The sequence below is a fragment of the Artemia franciscana genome, chromosome 17 (assembly GCF_032884065.1).
Source record: "Artemia franciscana chromosome 17, ASM3288406v1, whole genome shotgun sequence".
Taxonomy (NCBI): Eukaryota; Metazoa; Arthropoda; class Branchiopoda; order Anostraca; family Artemiidae; genus Artemia; species Artemia franciscana.
The window spans coordinates 17,473,998-17,492,447 of record NC_088879.1 but is presented as its reverse complement, the minus strand read 5'-3'; the positions used below and the strand labels follow the sequence as shown (position 1 = coordinate 17,492,447).

At 34.7% G+C, this 18,450-nt stretch overlaps 1 protein-coding gene across 2 annotated transcripts in view; it reads left to right on the top strand.

Moving 5' to 3' along the window:
* The window catches only part of LOC136037941 (plexin-A4-like), a 317,250-nt gene that overhangs the window by 79,734 nt on the left and 219,066 nt on the right, over window positions 1-18,450 (top strand). For both annotated transcript variants that reach the window (XM_065720812.1, XM_065720810.1), the window contains exon 4: window positions 12,406-12,588. In XM_065720812.1, the coding sequence (XP_065576884.1) occupies window positions 12,406-12,588 (183 nt within the window). The remainder of the gene's footprint in view (window positions 1-12,405; window positions 12,589-18,450) is intronic.

Below are 18,450 nucleotides of genomic sequence, written 5' to 3'. Positions count from 1 at the left end.
TATATATATATATATATATATATATATATATATATATATATATATATCTATATATGTAAAAATAAGTTGTCTGTGTGTGGATCTGTGGATGGATCAGGTGACGTCATGTTTGTTCGCATATGACGTCTGAATTATTTCACAATAATACAAAAGAAGAAAAAAACTAAAAAAGGTAAAAACTACAAAAAAAAAACTAAAAAGAAAAAAAAACTAAAAAAGCTAAAAAACTAAAAAAAAAATAAAAAAAGGTAAAAATCTAATAACTAAAAAAAAACTGAAAAAAATAAAAAAAGGCAAAAACTACAAAAAAAATAAAAACTAATAAAAAAACTAAAAAAGCTAAAAAACTAAAAAAACTAAAAAAAACTAAAAAAGGTAAAAAACTAAAAAAAACTAAAAACTAAAAAAGAAAAAAACTAAAAAAAAGGAAAAAACTGAAAAATAAAAGAGAAAAAGAAAACTAAAAAAATATGAATAAATATATATAAAAATAAGTTGTTTGTGGGTTATGTCTGTCTGTCTGTCTGTCGAGTGACGTCGTGTTTGTCCGCATATGACGTCTGAATTATTTCACACTAATACAAAAGAAGAAAAAAAACTAAAAAAGGTAAAAACTACAAAAAAAACTAAAAAGAAAAAAAACTAAAAAAGCTAAAAAACTAAAAAAAACTAAAAAAAGGTAAAAAACTAAAAACTAAAAAAAACTGAAAAAACTAAAAAAAGGCAGAAACTAAAAAAAAAACTAAAAACTAATAAAAAAAACTAAAAAAGCTAAAAAACTAAAAAAACTAAAAAAACTAAAAAAAGGTAAAAAACAAAAAAAAACTAAAAACTAAAAAAGAAAAAACTAAAAAAAAGGAAAAAACTGAAAAATAAGAGAAAAAGAAAACTAAAAAAATATAAATAAATATAAAAAATATAAATATAAATATAATATAAATTAGCAATCAACAAAGCACCGAGACACAAATGACGACCGGGACGCAGGGAGTATAATTGACGACCAGGACATAAGTAAAAAAAAAAACTAAAAAAACTAAAAAAATGGTAAAAACTACAAAAAAACTAAAAACTAACAAAAAAACTAAAAAATCTAAAAATCTAAATAAACTAAAAAAGAAAAAAAAGAAAAAAGGAAAAAAATAAAGGAGAAAAAAAAAAAAAAAAACGAATGTATATACAGACCGGGACACCGGGATACAAATGACGACCGGGACACAGGGAATATAAATGACGACCGGGACACAGGGACACAACTACAATGGGGACGCCGGGGGGCACAGGGGGATATAAATGACGACCGGGACACCGGGACACAAGGAATATAAATGACGCCCGGGACACTCAAAGAGAAATCACAGACTGGAACACCGGGACACAAATGACGACCGGGACACAGGGAATATAAATGACGACCGGGACACAGGGACATAACTACAAAGGGGACGCCGGGGTGCACAGGGGGATATATAAATGACGATGGCGACTCAGGGAATGGTCGATTAGCAATCACCATCAACAAAGCTCAAGGGCAATCATTAGAATCCTTTATGAGGTACTTTTTATGAGGTATAGATCTGAATACGGATTGTTTTCCCATGGACCATTATATGTTGCATGTTCAAGAGTCGGTAAACCTGACAATCTATTTATATGCACAGACAATGGGACAGCAAAGAATGTTGTATATTCGCAAGTTTTACGTAGTTAAAAACATATATATATATATATATATATATATATATATATATATATATATATATATATATATATATATATATATATATATATATATAGACTTACGCGCGCGGGGGGGCTTGGGGGGGGGCGCGAAGCCCCCCCACCAACTAGGTGTTGGGGTGGCGCGAAGCGCCACCCCAACAGCTAGTATATATATATATATATATATATATATATATATATATATATATATATATATATATATATATATATATATATATATATATATATATATTCACAGGTGGGACATAGGGACACAACTACAATGGCGCGTAACGACTTACGCGCGCGGGGGAGGCTTGGGGGGGGCTCGAAGCGCCCCCACCAACTAGGTGTTGGGGTGGCGCGAAGCGCCACCCCAACAGCTAGTATATATATATATATATATATATATATATTTATATATATATATATATATATATATATAAATAAGTTGTCTGTCTGTCTGTCTGTGGATCAGGTGACGTCATGTTTCTGTGTCGGCTGACGTCATGAAATTTGTTGTCGTCATTTTTGCTTCGACGGTGACGTCATTAACGGTATTTAAGACATTTGTTCACGGAAAAATGTTTAATTGTAAAATGACTGAAGAACCTACAATGGGGACGCCGGGGGCACAGGCGGGATATATAAATGACGACCGGGACACAGGGATTGTTCGAATAGAAATTACAGACCGGGACACCGGGACACAAATGACGACCGGGACACAGGGAATATAAATGACGACCGGGACACTCAAAGAGAAATTACAAACTGGGACACCGGGACACAAATGACGACCGGGACACAGGGAATATAATGACGACCGGGACACAGGGACACATCATTAGAATAATGAGGTATAGATCTGAATACGGATTGTTTTTCCCATGGACAATTATATGTTGCATGTTCAAGAGTCAGTAAACCTGACAATCTATTTATATGCACAGGCAATGGGACAGCGAAGAATGTTGTATATTCGCATGTTTTACGTAGTTAAAAACATATATTTATATCTATCTCTATTCACAGGTGGGACACAGGGACACAACTACAATGGCGCGTAACTAATATGGCGCGTAACGACTTACGCGCGCGGGGGGGCTTGGGGGGGCGCGAAGCGCCCCACCAACTAGGTGTTGGGGTGGCGCGAAGCGCCACCCCAACAGCTAGTATATATATATATATATATATATATATATATATATATATATATATATATATATATATATATATATATATATATATATATATAGTTGATGCAATTTCTATGTATTTACTTATATACCCAGAAGAATCTTCCAATCCTCTCAAGAATTATTAAAGAAGAAAAAAAGTTTTTTTCATGAAATTAAAGAGCGAAGTTGAAAATTAAAACGAACAGAAAGTACTGTTTGGACATTTACGCAACACATTTCCCTGTATTTATAAAATTCATAAAAACTACCTTTTTACTGAAAACTAAGCTTTTCTTGAGTTTATTTAGACAATTAAGATTGCGTAGTAAGGTTTACTGGTTTCATGGCTTGTAAAATATAATTGAGTGCTTTATGAATTAATCTTTTAATTTGTGCATGCCATTTGAAGGGTTTTCTGCTCCTTATCATGTTTCGTTGATCGGTTTTGTGTTTTAAGTAAAGCACTAGTATTTTAGAATTTTACAAATTTTGGCCCATGGAAGTATTCTTGATCCAGTTTATTTGAAAGGTTTTCCAAAAATATGCTGCACAAACTGGGAAGCAGTAATTCTATTTGTTTTTAAGTTTCAATTTTGCTATTGGCTTTCATCAGGAAACTTTTTTTTAATGAATATGTAAAAAGCTTATTGATATCACCAAGAGCATTGAATTGAAACAATTCTATACGATGTTGCAGTCGGCTGCTAGTTCTACTAGTCAGTACATAATTTATAAAAAATATTAAGGGGCTGTGATAGGGAATTTTCAAGAGGGGGGAATATAAAACTCAGGCTTAGGGTTTTCAACCATTGAGAATATGAGGTTATCTTTTTTATTCTTCCTAGCCTTTTCATTCTAGAAATGCCATCCAAAGGGCACTTTTGGAGCCATATGGTATTTCATGATGACATCATCCAGTCAAAGTTATAAATGACATGTAAAAGTAAAAATCAGCTTTCAAATGAGCCCTTAAACAGTTCTCTGATATCCCCATACCCCGTTTCCGGCAAAAAAAGAAGCAAGAATGGAGACACATTAGTGTTACCTATGCAAGTGGGGGGGGGGCAGCTGCCATTTTTTACATGGTTTTTAACAACTGTAATTCTAATGGTATACTTTTTATTTCAACCTGACGCCATTTTTGAGAGGTTTCAGGTTTTTTTAATTTCTGTAAATGCGTTTTCAAAATAATATTTTACTATTTAGGTATATCGAAACAATTGCTATTATTGCTGAGTACTGCTCCTGGTTGCATTGCAGCACAGATACCCCTGAGGGTACTCCCGTACAATCCAGAACACCCTCAAGAAGTAAAGTTACACTAATCATAATTAAATATACCAAAACTTGATGAAAATATAATGCTTTGGGTTATATAATATTAAAATTTGTGCTATATATATGCACATTAGGGAGTGGAGGTAAAGTAACCTAACATAACCTCCCCCCCTCCCGTAATGTGCAATTATATAGCCCGTTGCTATGAAACCGGTTGTTTTAGATCTTACATTAAGCAAACTTCTCGAGTGTGTTATGGATTGTACGGAAGTCCCCCCCCTGAGATCTACCCACTTGTGCATGCTCCTTTTCCATCCGTTATTTTTTACAGCTTCATTCTTCCCATTACATTTGATATATCACTGTAACCAGGAGGATTAGACCTATCTGTGCGAATATTAATTCTGCTGACAAACTCATTGCAGCAGCAATGAGCTCTACCCAACGCTTGAGGTCTACCCATCTGTGGATGCTCCTTTTCCACCCATTTTTTATTTAGAACAGTGGTTCCCAGCCGATTTTTCGCCACGTCCCACTTAGGTATTTCTATAATCCTGATGTGAAAAATTTCTAAAATCCTCGTGATGTTTCAGTTTTGTTACCCAAAATATAACGCGTATTTACCGGATAAAAGTTTCGAAGGTCATTAACTTGGTACCTTTTTTTGAGTTGTCCTCTAGGTGTATTTTATGCGAATGAAATTTTTTCTGTATGCAAGATCTTTCATACAATGCATGACGTCGTTACATTACTATCTTGTATCCGTTTTGCTCTTTAATTGTGTGTGAATGTAACGTCATTTACCTGAAAATGTTTTTTCATTATTATTATGGCTCTAGAGTATTGTCAGTCGAAGGATGCACGTCCTGCCCCTGACCAACCAAAATATTCCCATGCCCTATTGGTGGGGCTTGTGCCCCACGTTGGGAATCGTGGGTTTAGAGCTTTACTCTTCATTTTTCCCATAACATTCCAATGAATCTTTTCTGAAATCTTTTTCCCACCTCATTCAAGGATTTTTCGCTTGCCCCAGCTGGAATACCACAAAGCATAATTTTTGGCAACCTATCATCCTTATAACGTGTCTTTACTATCTTAACCCTATCCTTATAACCTTAAAAGTGAAATTCAATCACATTTATCTTGAATCATTCGGCTTTCCGAAAAAAAAAACTACATAGGTATATATGTTTTGAATGTTTCTTAGAATGGAAATCCTCAGTAAAAGGAAGCATTATTCTTGTTTTTGAAGAGTTTCTAGTCGGGCACATACATAGGAATTTATATGAAGTAGGAGGGGGTGGTAATATAAAATAAATCAAATCATAGACAGGGGTGAATCTCTAGCATTTTTATTGGGGGGCAAGAGGGGTTTATATCCAGATAGTCAAGGGGGATGGGCTGTATAATGTTTTTTCTTCAAATTATTCCCCCCCCCCCCAAAAAAAAAAGAGGAAATTACAGAACCAAGACATTGTGGGTGTCGTACATATCCTCGAGAATCTAGGGAAGGTACCTGATTCCAGCAAGATTGTTATTAGAGTGTATTTTAGGGTCGCATGTGTTTTTAACTAAATTTTTGTCTTATGCAGAGAATGGGCTCCAGGAGTTCCCGCAATATTGTTGATTGGACTGTAGATAAGATTTATTTAAATCAAGCTACGAGATAAAATCTATGATCCCCCCATTACAATAAAGTCTTTTGCTTTTTCATGCTCATAGATAAAGAATCGTGCGTTGTACCGAAGAGCAACACAGAATTTGGATCCAATTATGAATGGTGGCTCCTTACAGTCTATACCCCGAGGGAAGGCTACTTGCTTTGAATAATGTGCCAAAAATGGTCGCATTTGTTGTGTAAAATTGTAATTTACTCCTTTTTTCCAGTTGAATAGGAAAAAATATCGCATATTTTCCTTGTGCTGCTGGCTATGATATCGTCTTGGCAAAAACCAAAGGGTAAAGATCAAACTTCTGAAATTGGATTGTTCTGTACAAGGTTGCTGTAGGACTAGGACTAAAATTTATACAAAACTTCATTATTCAACTAAACATTACGTTTTTTTCTCGTTGAATTGTCGAAATAAAATTCCTGGGGAATATATAGACTTCTAGATTGGTTTTGTTGCTAAATATCTGGAAGCACATGAGGGACCAAGTATCATTCTGCAGCTCCTTAGACCATATTATACATGAATCTGAGAACCTTTGTTCTTGGATCATTCATGTAAAGGGGAAGGGGGAATAATATTTTTATGGTACTTATCCCTTATACCCACAACACTCAAGAAGTGAAGTTAGGTTAATCCTAATGAAATATACATAAGTATGAGGAAAATAGAATACTTTAGTAATAAAATTATGAAAACTACAACAGAGAATTATGGAAATCAAGCCCCACAAAACGCATTATAGTAAATGGTTTATTATTAAATGGTTACATTATAGTAAATGGTTACCACGAACTATTTGATCCTCCTCCGTGAGGTATTTGTTCCTTTGTCGCTGTTATCTTTTTTTTTTTTTACATCCTATAACGGTAAAAGGTGCACATATATGAAGGGTAAACGTTTGCTTTTTGATCGATTGCTCGGTAAACTATAATTTTACCAATTCTTATTGGTGAAATCAATTGTTTAATCGATTGTTAAAAAGTTCATTGGTAATGAGAAGACTGCTAGAAGCCTTAGAATCATTATCATCATATTGACAGGGGGTTCAAATGTTCTACCCTTAGGCAGAATTTGGATATTTTCATTACGTATATGAGGGGGTTCACCCCTTTGTCAATACCTCGCTTTTAACACTAAGCTTGAATTTTGTCCAAATTCTTTTTAAATGACCCCTGAATCACGAAGGCTGTGGAATAAATAGTTGAAGTATTGTTGCTGCTGCTTACTTCCACCTGAAAAACTTTTTTTAATATTTATTTTCTTATTTTTTTTTTAATAATGCTAGAAGATCCTGTGCTCCCTTCACGGAAATTCTCTCCCCTCGTTTGGTAAATTGCTCCATGGAAAGATCCTTCCACGTAAGATTCTATAATTTTTAGGGGGTTTTCCCCCTATTTTCTAAAACAAGGCAAATTTTCTCAGGCTCGAAGCTTTTGATGAGTAAGACTAAACTTGATGAAACTTAAATATTTAAAATCAGTATTAAAATGCGATTCTTTTGATGTAACCTATTGGTATCAAAATTCCGTTTTTTAGAGTTTTGGTTACTCTTGAGCCGGGTCGCTCCCTACTACAGTTCGTTATCACGAACTATTTGATCCTCCTCCGTGAGGTATTTGATATCGTCTTGGCAAAAACCAAAGGGTAAAGCTCAAACTTCTGAAATTGGATTGTTCTGTATAAGGTTGCTTTAGGACTAGGACTAAAATTTATTCAAAACTTCGTTATTCAACTAAACATTGCGTTTTTTTCTCGTTGAATTGTCGAAATGAAATTCCTGGGGAATATATCGACTTCTAGATTGGTTTTGTTGCTAAAAACCTGGAAGCACATGAGGGACCAAGTATCATTCTGCAGCTCCTTAGACCATATTATACATGAATCTGAGAACCTTTGATCTTGGATCATTCATGTAAAGGGGAAGGGGGAATAATATTTTTATGGTACTTATCCCTTATACCCACAACACTCAAGAAGTGAAGTTAGGTTAATCCTAATGAAATATACCTAAGTATGAGGAAAATAGAATACTTTAGTAACAAAATTATGAAAACTACAACAGAAAATTATGGAAATCAAGCCCCACAAAACGCATTATAGTAAATGGTTTACTATTAATTGGTTACATTATAGTAAATGGTTACCACGAACTATTTGATCCTCCTCCGTGAGGTATTTGTTCCTTTGTCGCTGCTATCATTTTTTTTTTTTTTTTTTTTTTTTTTTTTACATCCTATAACGGTAAAAGGTGCACATATATGAATGGTAAACGTTTGCTTTTTGATCGATTGCTCGGTAAACTATAATTCTACCAATTCTTATTGGTGAAATTAATTGTTTAATCGATTGTTAAAAAGTTCATTGGTAATTAGAAGACTGCTAGAAGCCTTAGAATCATTATCATCATATTGACAGGGGGTTCAAATGTTCTACCCTTAGGCAGAAAATCAGAGTTTTTTGTGTGTGAGGGGAGATGTTGGTATTAACTTTAGCTGTATATTGAAAACAGGGATCCATCGTGGGAACGGGACTGTGCGCAGGTATGGCCAGTTAAATATAAATTCTGTTAGTCCAGTTTAAGGAAGGAGACTTAAGACTACTTTTTGGAGGCATAATAGTGCTGATAAGGGGACCTTTTTGGATATGGTGTCGAAACCACACGAAAGATCAGTTTCGGACCATGATTTGTTTTTTGTCTCTGGGGGTAGACCTTTGGTCAGTTTTCTTTATGTCTTTGGGGCTAGGAGATTACTGTGTATGCAGATGTTGGCACTGTCATCCTCATTTTTGTTGATTTCTAATATTTCCAAGCATTCCTCGGGTGGAGGTAAACTTTCACACCATCATTCTGTGTACGGTAATGGAACTGTCAGTGATGTTTTGCGTCGAGCGGTAGTTCCCCTTGAATTCAAACGTTATGACCTGCTTTTCACCGTAAAAGATTTTATTTCTCATCATATAAAAAGCATCAGGAAAAAATTTTTAGGCTAGACCTACTGTAGACTATTATATATAATTAATAAAAAAAAAGTTTTCTGGGGTAGTAAAGAGCGAAGCTGAAATTTAAAACGAACAAAATTATAACTTCACAGCCTATCTAACATCTATCGACTATACTAGTGCAAATCAACCAACTGATGATATTTCCCTATGTTTGTAGGATTGTAGGAAACTATCACTTTATTGAAAACAAACAAAAGCCAAGTTTAAAAAACAAGAATGTTGATATAGGAGTCAAAAGTGAGTACTTAACCAGACAACAATGAACTGATCTATAACGCTTTTCATAGTCATACACCAGATGTGATATCAGCAACTTTCAGTATACAATTAAAATTATCTCGAAAACTTAAGCATAAAAATAAATATTAATTTAATAACCGTAAAGTCATTGAACAGCATACAATAATAATGGATTGAAGTTATCAGATAACGTCTTGGTCTCACCAGCTATAATACCGATAGTGTGTGTGTGTACAATTCTAAATTGTAAAAAAAAAAAAACGCGCTTTAGCTTTACTCAAAATGAAGAACAAATAAACCATAATATGAAAAATTTTCCATAATAGGAAATTTGAAGTTATGATACATATTCAAAAGCTAGTCTATAGTCTTATCAAGCACTTCGTGAGATCGAACTGTAAGTAAGGAGCCACCCGACTCAATGGTAACCAAAACTCTTTTGATACCAATAGATACGTCAAAGAATCGGTGTTTTATGCTTATCTCAAATATTTATGTATATATTTGTTAAGTTTAGTCTTACCCATCAAAAGTTACGAGCCTGGGAAATTTGCCTGATTTTGGAAATAGGGAGAAACACCCTTTAAAAATCATAGAACCTTAATGAAAATCACACCATTAGATTCAGCGTATTGGAGAACTCAACTGTAGAGGTTTCAAGCACCTATGTTAAAAAATGTGGAATTTTGTATTTTTTGCCAGAAGAAAGATCACGGGTGCGTGTTTATTTATTTGTTTTTCGCAGAGGTGATCGTATAGACCCATTGGTCCTAGAATATCTTGAGAGGGCTCATTCGAACGGAAATTAAAAGTTGTAGTTCCCTTTTTAAGTGACCAAAAAAGCTGGAGGGCTACCAGGCCTCTCCCATGCCCCTTTTTTCTCAAATCGTCAAATCAAAACTTTGAGATAGCCATTTTGTTCAACTCACTTGAAAGGCCAAATAACTATGCCTTTGGAGATATCATGACCCTTCCCCCCATAGTCCCCCCATAGTCAAACTTTTCCCCATAGGGGAAAGGTTTTTAATTTTCAATATTTGCCCATTGATTACATATGGTATTTATCTTAAGGAAGTATGCACACATTTTCGGGGGGGGGGGCGAATTTTCTGCTGATGGGATTTTTCACTGACATTATTTTTAATAGGGAGGGAAGTTTCCAAGGGGGGTATTTTACACTGGAAGAATTTGCCAGAATTCCTATAGGAAATTCTTCTTATGTCTTGCTTTCTCATTGTCGACACAATTTTACGCATGAACATGCTAAGGGTTATTGTCCGGTGTAAATTTTCACCCGGATTAAATTGTCTAGAAAATAAATCCTTGGAGAAGTGGGATTTTCCATTGAAGGAGTAGCCAGATTTCCTGACATTATTTTAAAAAAATGATCAGAAATTATCTCAATCATTATACCAAGCCGGACCAAAATGCAAGTGCTCCGGAGAACGTAGAAACATAAGCGACATTAGATTTTTGCATGGGTAGACAAGTCAGATTTCTCTTGAACGGGAAACTAGACTTCATTTATGTAATACTAAACTTTAAAGAATCTAATCTTAAATTAATTTATGCCAATACATATGTATAAACGGTAATTAGTAGTGTAATATTATTATTAGATGTTTTTAGAAATTACAAGTGGGTTTCAACGTCTCGAGTAGACTTTAGTAGCCAAATATCACTGAGTCATGATTATACTGCATATAATCTATATACAGTGGTTGTAATCAAGTCCTGTACTTATTTTGCACTCAAAAATCGTCTTTGAAAATCAATTTTTTTTAATTGTGCTCACCCAGAAATGGGGTAAAGATAACACTCCTGTAAATGTAATATAACGAAAAGAGAAATCATTAATGTAACAGCACAAACACTTAAAAAAAAGGGAGACAGAAGGAGAAAAGGAAGACTGTTTTCCTAAATTAGTGATTAATATAGACCAGCACTTGAATGAGGCCTGAACCCTACTCATCCATACAATCACATAGGTCAAACAGCATAGCCATACACAATCAACCATAAAGAATAATCCATGGACAGGCAGTCATGTCGTCAATAAGTATAAGTCGTCATTTACCAAACAATAAATACAGTAAAGACAAATAATTATGTGTAATATGTACCACATGTACATGTAATATGTAACACTCCTGTCTTCGGCCCCCTTTCCTTACAGGAATATATTGGATCTCCCTCTCCCGTAAAAAAAGAAGTTAAAGTGACATTTTAGGCATGTTTGGACATCCATGCTCTTATCTCCCCTGAATCCTGAGGCTCTTCCAATGCCTTATAATTTCTCTATTTTTACATAATTGTCTACTTTTGACGCCCTCCAATACGGGAATTCTTTCGTACATTTCTATTTGTAAGCAAAAAACATTTTATACAGAGACTTACACATGAAAGGTCTATGGGCCTGTCAACATTGAACTGTCTAGATCTTCGTACTGTATTCTGTTATTTCTTTCAGCTTTTAGTAATTACTACCACACTTAGTACGTTTCATTCATTTTTCGGGTCGTAGGAAACCCCCCTCCAAAAAAGGTTATCGTACCTAATCATTTCTAACATACAATCGGACTATAGTATTACCAAAAGCATTTTATTTTTCCTATAAATTTGGTAGTTTTTTTCTCTCTTTTATTTTGTAAAATTTTTCCTTTCCCTGTGCAATTTAGATGTATTAAAAGAGCTTGGTTGATTTCTGCAAGGCATGCATTTAACATAATATAGGCTGTTGTACTTCCGGTGCTATTAGTTCCATTATTGTGTCACTTTTTTTCCGACCAGCTGGTGTTTATTAGTCTAGCGGGCTCATTTTCTGGAAATTTTAATTTCCCTTTGAGTGATTTTAAATTGACCAGGTTGGTTTAAAGGAATGCCATTGCAGTACTTGACTGTTTTAAGGGATATATATTCCAAGCGGTAAAAACGCTGGGGTCCTCACATTTAAGAACAAAATTTGGAAGAAAGTTCTTATAATCTGACCTACTAAATTTAAAGTAATGAATATTTTCATACCATTACACACCAAATTAGTTTGTTTAGAAAACATTGTTGCATGAATTTCCGATTTTGTTTTAAGGAATAAAAACAAAGTCCATCATTTTGAAGGATCATCATGGATCATTTTGGCGAACAAAATCCACCAAATAATCCATATAAATATAAATTTTCTTTGTGTTGTCTTGTTTCTCTCTATTTTCTATGTTTTTTGTATTAGTTTTCATTTGCTGGTTGAAAGCCAATGGTAGTTTTCTTGTCCACTTAATTCAGCAAGTAAAAATATATCTCTTTTTTTCTTCAAGAAACTGAACACTATTACGGAAGATTTTTGCGGGCTTGATGTAAACACCCCTCTTGGCGGAGAAGAACCTGTTCGGGAGAAGCCATTGGCTACGTTCACCAATCACTTAACTGCCATTACTGCAACGTCAACTGGAGAATTTACTGTTGCATTTCTTGGAACGGCAGAGGGGCATATCAAAAAGGTTAGATTCTTTTTTGTTAAACGCAAGGAATTGAAATATGGTAATGTATAGCGGGGTATATATAGCATGGGTCACTATCAAAATTTTAGAGGGGTATCCAGAAATTGTTCCTGTTAAAAAGGGTAAAGAATGTAATATTGGACTTTACAGTCCCTGCTGGCAGTGATGATCCCTTCAGCCAGGAATTGCAATGTGATGTTGGGGGCCAGATACCCTTTACTTTTGCACACCATTCCTGCTTACCTTCCCTAGATTTCTCCAGGTACCCATTTAGAGCTGGATCGAATCAAGCTGAGGTTACAGACCATTGAACCCCGCTTCCTACCAAAGAACTAGTGACACCAGGAGTCGAATCCCTTTTCTTATGGACAAAGGATTCGTAGCGTGATTCGATAAAAGTGCAATTTTAAGCCTAAATTTTGATAAATTCCATGGGATCGATCTAGGTAGACTTCTTTTTTCATTAAGGCAAGGATTTGTTCTGTATAGGATTTCTTTTTTTATACCCTGCTTATGACTGACTTTTTATACGAACTGCTATTGGGAACATTGCTGTTGTCTCGATTTTTGAATTAATTGCCTCATGTTCACTCATTCGCATATGTTTAAAATTAGTCAGTTCACCCGAGGTGAAATCGGCAAAGGAAATACCATTCAAAGGGATGTTATCAGGTGAATTATTCAGTCACTGACAAGGGGATATAAATCCATTGAGGCATTTCGCACTTGACTTGAAGGGTTGTCGCCTACTTTTATTATTGGGTTCTTGTAAAACAGTACCATTGGGTTTAACTGCCTCCAAGGGTTGTACTGATCATTCCAAAATTTATTGGGTTTTCTGTTTTGTGGACTTTAAACGGTTGCTTTTGTGGTTTGTTTCGGTATGGTTAAGATTCAAAAAGGTACACAAAAAAAGAAGATTTGATGTCTGATAATGTTATTTATCACTAAAAGAATTTCCCTCTTGTTCCTTCAAAGCAAATCCTACTTCGGTTTTTTCGTGCAAAAAAAACCTTTAAGGCAAATGTCTCATTACTATAGACAACGCTAAAGCTTTGCCTCTGATTGTTGGATTTTTTTTGTGCTAGAGCCATGTCTATAAATTAGGTATATATTCAAAGTGGTTCCACCCTTAGAGGGGGAGGGCTCGGTTTTTCTCTCTGGGTCCAAAATACGATAAATGTACGTCTATGCTGTGATATTTTTCGGGAGTGTAGGGGGCTCTTTGTATCAATTTAAATGAGGAATTATCTCTATTTACTGATGTGAAAAGGTTTGAGACAGAGCTGGAAATATCCTGGTACGCTTGGGGAACCTGACGCACCAGTAGTTTGCATACAACAAAAAATAGCAATGGCAGCAACTGGGCGGTAGCTTGTTAGATATGTGCTGTTATATGTCATTGCTATTATGTTTAATGTGCAACACGAGATTTAGCTTGGACTGGGATTGCCACCCAATTCCTATGGTTTTCGGCATCAATCATGGACTAAGCAAGACTCGTTTCTTTTCATCTCCTGAAATTGTATAAATTCTTATCTTTTTGACCCATTTCAGTTCAAATTATTTTTATATTGCGAAACAAATTCTTTCCGATCAATAACCTCAGAATAATTTAATAAATTTAAAATCCTGAATCGCCTTCGGAAGTCTGTCTCCCCAAACTTTATAAAATGGCTCGCTATGCTGGATCCATCCATATTTTTAATTGAGTTAGGGATAGGCAGATTTTCATACTAGGTACTTACATGAGATAAAATGGGACAAGAGACAACAACCCAGACGAATGTCGCTCTGAAAATTGAGTTGTTTCAATACTTCTCACCCCATGTGATATTCACAATTTCATCTTTTTGTGTTTATGTTTCGGTATATATTTAATTTCGTGCTACAGTCGTTATCAATATATTGTCTTCTCTGAAATTAATTATCTTCAATGCCAGATTTGACTTTTTTTTCCCCAACTGGTCTGAATAAGATGAAAAAATTAATTGTAGCCTACCAATGTTTTAGAATGGAACGTTGCTTGACGAGGCTGACTTTAAAGCAACATAATATGGTGGAAAAGGTAGAATTCACTTGACCGATTGGCGGGAATCTGGCATCAATATGCTTAGTCGAAAAGCTTTTGCTTGGCTTATGAGAACCAAAAACAATATAAACGAACGTTAGAGACTTATATTTAGGCTCGATTATTGAAAGAGGGACATAACGATTTTCCTAGGAAAATAGGAAGCAGAATATTTGCTAAAATCATATCTAGATGAAAACCTCTTCCACCATTTTCGTGTAACATTCTTTAATCTCTGATAACCTATTAATTCAGTTACATAGTCAATGGTAATAGAACGTTGAAATCATGTCTGTGCCCAAGTCGTATTTTCATCTGCTTGAAACATGTCTAATGCAATCAGAATACAACCCGAACTGAGATTGTATTACAGTACATTCTCTAAGACACATTCCTCCATCCAATCAAAAACCCGTCGTAGTACCAGTATGTCCACAGTTCCTTGGCATTACCATTTAAATTATAAACCTTTCTCGTCCATATAAGCCTCATAATCATAGTTTTATAATTCTCGAGCTGGGGTTTCCTAGCAAAAACACAATAAGTTTGTATAAGCGTTATTCATGTTTTGAATTCAAAAAACTTTTTTTTTCTTCTAAATACAAGCTAACAGCGACATGTTCTTTGTGCTTTGCTGATAATAATGTATTTCCAATATTTTCGTTGAAAACATTGCAATTCAATCAAAAAAATAATTCAATCAACCATTTGAACATTTGCTTTATTTTAGTAAAATTACCAGCAAGTCACAAGCCGCCACTTGAACATTATGAATTGGTGGCCGAGGGAGGTGAAAGACCCCTCCCGCTCAGGGTGATGCTTTTTCATTTAAATTTGAATAGTCGCAACATGTTTAAACAACACTGTTTTTTTTTTTTTTAATTTATTGCCTTTTCGTTCTTGTTTTAATTTTTCATATACATGTAATTTTTGTTTCTTAATTTTTTAGCTGTACAATAAATATACATTAAAAAAAAAATTTCTGTTGTACATTGCCAATTAAAGCTGTCGTATAGGCTGCTCGATCATTTACACATTCTAAGAAAAAAAAAGTCTCAGAGCGAGATTTGAAGCCGCTTCCTTGCAAAATCTAAAAGTTGACAGTCTAACGCTTAACCTAAGTGGCTGTTATTTTTGGAATGATCTGTTTGAACTTTCAACTTGGACGATTAAGATAATCATAAGGAATGGTTTTCTAACATATTGCATCTTTTGATGCTACCCACTGACGAATACAGAATTTTGAGAAGGAGGGGCGACTGACTAGATTGCTTTCTCTTTTTGCTGGATATTCATATAAGTGTCAGTAAAATGCAGGGAAGTAAGTTGCATCCAGGCCAGAGCCCAAGTTGATTTTATTTAGAAAGTGAAATACATGATTCTAGAATATCTAAAATTATGTCTCAATAAAAGAGTTCACCTATACCCCCCCACTTTGTGGGTACACCTAGTATAGTCCACATAGTCTAACCCGTTTAATTTTTTCAAGTTTCACGCAGGCTAATTTTTTTTTTTATGTAAAACCTTTCTAATATATTTCGACTAAAGATTGGTTCTCTGATCGTAGAATCAATTTTCAACTCGTATAATTGGTGCTGCATTATTGTTTATGACAAGATTTCCGCCAGTATAAAAAGCTTCATCTCCTCGGCAAACACTGGCTTATATCAAATATGCATCTTGTTTATTGTTTGAGCTAAGGAAAAAGTTAACATTGGAAAATGATTTTCTTATGAACTTGTTTCCACTCAATTTCATTTCATTGTTCAGCGGCTTAGAATCTCAAAATTGATTTTAGGCCTGGAGTTTTCAATTTAGACGAAGCTTTATGAGCTGTAACATTAACATTTTCTCAATCCCAATAGGAAAATGAATTAATTTCTTGTTGAATAACTCGTCGGAAAAGGAGAAGATAACTGTGGTCCCAGCAGAACGAGTACGGCAGTGTTCCTATGGAAACACTAAGGCTTTCCGCTAGAATCTTTTCCACGATTAAGGCGAAACGGGACTGTTTGTCGAAATCTCTGAGAAGAGGCTAATGTAATGAGTTTTTAAAAACTAGGTATAGAATGCTGAGAATTTGACTGGGATTTAGCAGATTTCTAAACTGCATAAGATCTTAATTGAACTTACTTTGATCATTTAAAAGCAAACGTTAAATTAATAACTAATCATGACCACTTTAATCAAGTCCAAGAAGTTGACTAGTCTATATATATATATATAAAAATAAGTTGTTTGTCTGTTGACTGACGTCATGTTTGTGTGTCGACTGACGTCATTATAAGGATTGAGCATTATGCCGTCATGAAGTCGTTTGTCGACTCACGTCATGTTTGTCGACTGACGAAATTACAGACCGGGACATAAATGACGACCGGGACACAGGGAATATAAATGACAACCGGGACACTCAAAGAGACTGGGACACCGTGCCACAAATAACGACCGGGACACAGGGAATATAAATGACGACCGGGACACAGGGACACATCATTAGAATAGTGTGGTATAGATCTAAATGCGGATTGTTTTTTCCATGGACAATTATATGTTGCATGTTCAAGAGTCGGTAAACCTGACAATCTATTTATATGCCCAGACAATGGGACAGCGAAGAATGTTGTATATTCGCAAGTTTTACGTAGTTGAAAACATATATACATGTATCTATCTATATTCACAGGTGGGACACAGGGACACTACTACAATGGCGCGTAACGACTTACGCTTGCAGGGCGGCTTGGGGGGCGCAAAGCGCTCCAACCAGATAGGTGTTGGGGTGGCGCGAAGCGCTACCCCAACAGATAGTTGTATTATAATAATGTTACATTTTGTCATGTGACGTGTTGTCATGATGGGTATGACTGACCACAACTATGGTCTTTTTGTTTCATATAATAAATGTAGTTTAATTATCCTTAAATGAGTAACTTCAAGACTCTTCGATAAAAAATGTTGATACGAATTAAAACTATTTCTGTGATATATTTTTACTATTTTTGGATTTGAACTTCCAAATTGAGATTTTTTTCATGTTGTCAACAAGTTCCATGTATTTTGAATACCAACTTTGGTGGACGTTGAAAGCCATTTGTGGAACAAGTAGGCTACATACTATGTATTGTGTCAAGACGCTTGTGTGAGACTTGCTTTGGTAAATTTGCTCGTGAGCACCATCAAACGGTGCTTACAATATAATTTCAATCATATGATAATTACGCTAAGTCGGTGGTTTTACCAAAATGGTATATTTACGAAGTCCAGGAATATATAAGGTCCATTATCAGAGTCACAGAATACTGTGACTCACAAACAAATCAGAACATCTTCATTATAACAGATATGAAACTAGATTCTCCAGTATCTAAAATAAGCTTTGTATATGTACGAACTAATCTAGTACAGTAATACGCAATCGACCCCTGGTTTATTTCAAACTGTGGGTCGATTGTTTTTATGATATGGAATGTATATAAAATATTATAATATGCATTATATAATATGCATATGTATATAAAATATTATATTATAATATACATATATGTATATAAAATATTATAATATTATAATAAAATATTATAATATGTATATAAAATAATAATATTTTATATACATATTAAGGTTATAAAAATATGCAGGTTGCTCCGTTCCTCGACTTCAACAATTAGAAAAATAGCGTCCTATTTGAAATTCGTATAACCAAGAAATATACATTGGCAATGAAGTTTACTCTTACACCAAAAGCAAGAAGAACAACAGGGAATTTTTTAAGACAGTCAAAAATCCCC